Below are 2,666 nucleotides of genomic sequence, written 5' to 3' on the forward strand. Positions count from 1 at the left end.
CCCGCTCATCGCCGTCGTTGTCATCAAAACTTCCAATATCGCGTCTTGGTAACCTTTTTTCTTCATAATCGCTAAAAACATTATCGGAATCGCCACTACCGCCAAGAACAACCAAATAAATCATATCCTTACCAAAAAAGTTTTTAAAATAAGGAAGCATACAATGCCTATACAGAACCCTAGATATACAAAAAGACAGGATGATCACGGTTGGAACACTTTTGATCGAAGCCAACAGCGTCATCAAAGATGGTTATTTCATTATTGTTTTAATTGTTTTATTGTTTCATTATCTCTAACCGTCGTTGCATTAAATTATTGTTGTCGTTTCTGTTCCTGTGTATTTATATGTGTTGTGTTGGTTTGTTGTAATTATTGTTATTGTTATTGTAAGTTCGTAAGAGCATCAGCGGTTGACTCTATTTTCACATATAGGGGACACGCGCACACACACATGCACACAAAGACAGACGCACGCACAAACACACACACACTCACATGCACGCACTCACAGACGCCTGCACAAACACACAGATGCAAACACACACACACACACAGACGCAAACACACACACACACACAGACGCAAACACACACACACACAGACGCACGCACAGCACATAAACATATACACACAGGCGCACACACACAAGTGCACACATACACACATAGACGCACACACATACACATTCACAAACACACATTTAATTATGTTGTCCAACAAGAAGAGCAACAATAAACATTGCATATGTCATCATCATCATCATCATCATCACCATCACCACCACCACCATCTGCATGATAAAATAACTAAGAAAATTGGTCCGTTGGTGTTGGATCGTCTTTCGGCCGACTTACCTGCACGCCATAAGGATTTGCTCGATAAGACCTACCTTGGAGGCTACACAACAATATCATCATCGCCGTCGTCGTCGTCATTGTCATCATGCCCACCACCACCATCATCATTATATTAGCATCTTCGTCATTCATCGTCGTTGTTGTCGTCACCACCATCGTCATGATCGACCCATCATCATCACCATCCACAGCAACGGCAACGAAAGTCGCAAAAGATTTGACAAGACAGGTGAGTGAAAATCGTACAGCACAGTGAGTGTTCGGTTAGCACTCAGTATTTTACCTGGGTGGGGTGAGAGCAGTAGCCCCATGGTAACAAGAGGTGGGTGGTTAGCACACAAAATGTTGCCCCACAATCGTCTAGAAGAAGTCGGGTTCGAACGACAGAAGAGCTGGGTAGGCTTTACCCGTCGTTTAACGAAATCTAACAATAGCAACAGTTGTGGTTTCTCATCTGATTCAACATGGAGCCAAAGTGATTTTTCTCAACGGTAAGTGGACAAACTGTTTGTGTGAACGCACTACACTACACACACACGAAGTGTGTGTATAAAGCGCGAAACTGATGGGACATTCTGGATATGGACTGAAGAATAAATCGGTTGTGAATGGTCCATGTATCTTGTCCAGTTTCCTTCTTATGTTATCGTCTAGTTTTCTGTATGTTTTTCGTTGGATTTATGCTTGCTCTGTTTTCTCCTTGTTGTGTTCTTGTTCAACCATTGATTTATATGTATATAATTGAATAAGATGGTCAACCATACATATATATGTATGTATACGAGGTATGTATGTATGCTTGTGCGGTATAATTGTCATTATTATCTGTATTTGAGTATATATATATATATATATATATATATATATACTTACCTTACCTATCTATCTATCTATCTATCTATCTATCTATCTATCTATCTATCTATCTATCTATCTGTGTGTATGCGTGTGTGTATCTGTCTGTCTATGTATGTATGTATGTATGTATGTATGTATGTATGTATGTGTCTTGGGTGTCACATACGTAGCCCGAACGGAGAGGGATCGAAAGATTCGAACCCTCTCCGGTTACCGGTATATGGTTTTTCAAAAATATATCTGCATGAGTATATGTATGTTTATGAAGATAATTTTCGCAATCACTGGACCCCCAAATCGTATCCATTCTATTGCGTAGCATTTAAAACACTTTTTTTTTCATACGGGGTCGAATCAAAGCTATGTGAGTAAAACTGTATGGAGGTGACATTACGGAAGCTGATCAAAGAAACTCTATACGTAATGCAAAGGTCCAAGCTTGTCACACTATGTCATGTTGCATGTGTTTGCGATATACGTTAAGGATCCAAGTATATGTGGAATATTCAGCCACTTACTAAATAATTTAATAGGTGGGAAGTTCAGTCGATCGAACAGCTGGAATACTCATCGTCGAAACAGACGGAAATCCATTAATTTTTTTACTCTGTATATGTGTGAGGAAAATATTTTGACTGAATATCTGTCCGGGTTGGATGTTTTTATATTAAAAATGAAAGAGAAGAGAGAGAAAAAAAAAAGAGAAAGAATAGGTTTGTTACATGTTGTTACATGTTGTCTGCTTTTATCTGTGTGTAAGTGCTTTTGTTTTATCACAGCAGGTTGATAATAGGAAGGAAAAAAGTGCCTACGCACACACATACTCACACGCACACACACACACACAGAGAAGCGTTACTTTTTTATTTACAGATCAACACTGACAGCAATGACCTGGTTTTGCATAATGGGTATATATATATATATATATATATATATATATATATA

The 2,666-nt window shown here is 38.7% G+C and overlaps 1 protein-coding gene across 5 annotated transcripts in view; it reads left to right on the forward strand.

Moving 5' to 3' along the window:
• The first annotated feature begins 230 nt into the window (after positions 1-230).
• LOC106881565 (uncharacterized) overlaps positions 231-2,666 on the forward strand; it is a 17,668-nt gene continuing 15,232 nt past the window's right edge. The window contains exon 1 of one of the 5 annotated variants that reach the window (XM_014932017.2): positions 231-252. Coding sequence is in view for 3 of the 5 variants with exons in the window: in XM_014932015.2 (XP_014787501.1) it covers positions 1,170-1,351 (182 nt within the window). In the remaining 2 variants the exon portion in view is untranslated. Of the gene's footprint in view, positions 253-681; positions 1,352-2,666 lie in introns of those variants that run through there. The other 4 variants (XM_014932015.2, XM_014932014.2, XM_014932013.2 and 1 more) reach the window with 4 other exon arrangements.

Source organism: Octopus bimaculoides, chromosome 13 (genome assembly GCF_001194135.2).
Source record: "Octopus bimaculoides isolate UCB-OBI-ISO-001 chromosome 13, ASM119413v2, whole genome shotgun sequence".
NCBI lineage: Eukaryota > Metazoa > Mollusca > Cephalopoda > Octopoda > Octopodidae > Octopus > Octopus bimaculoides.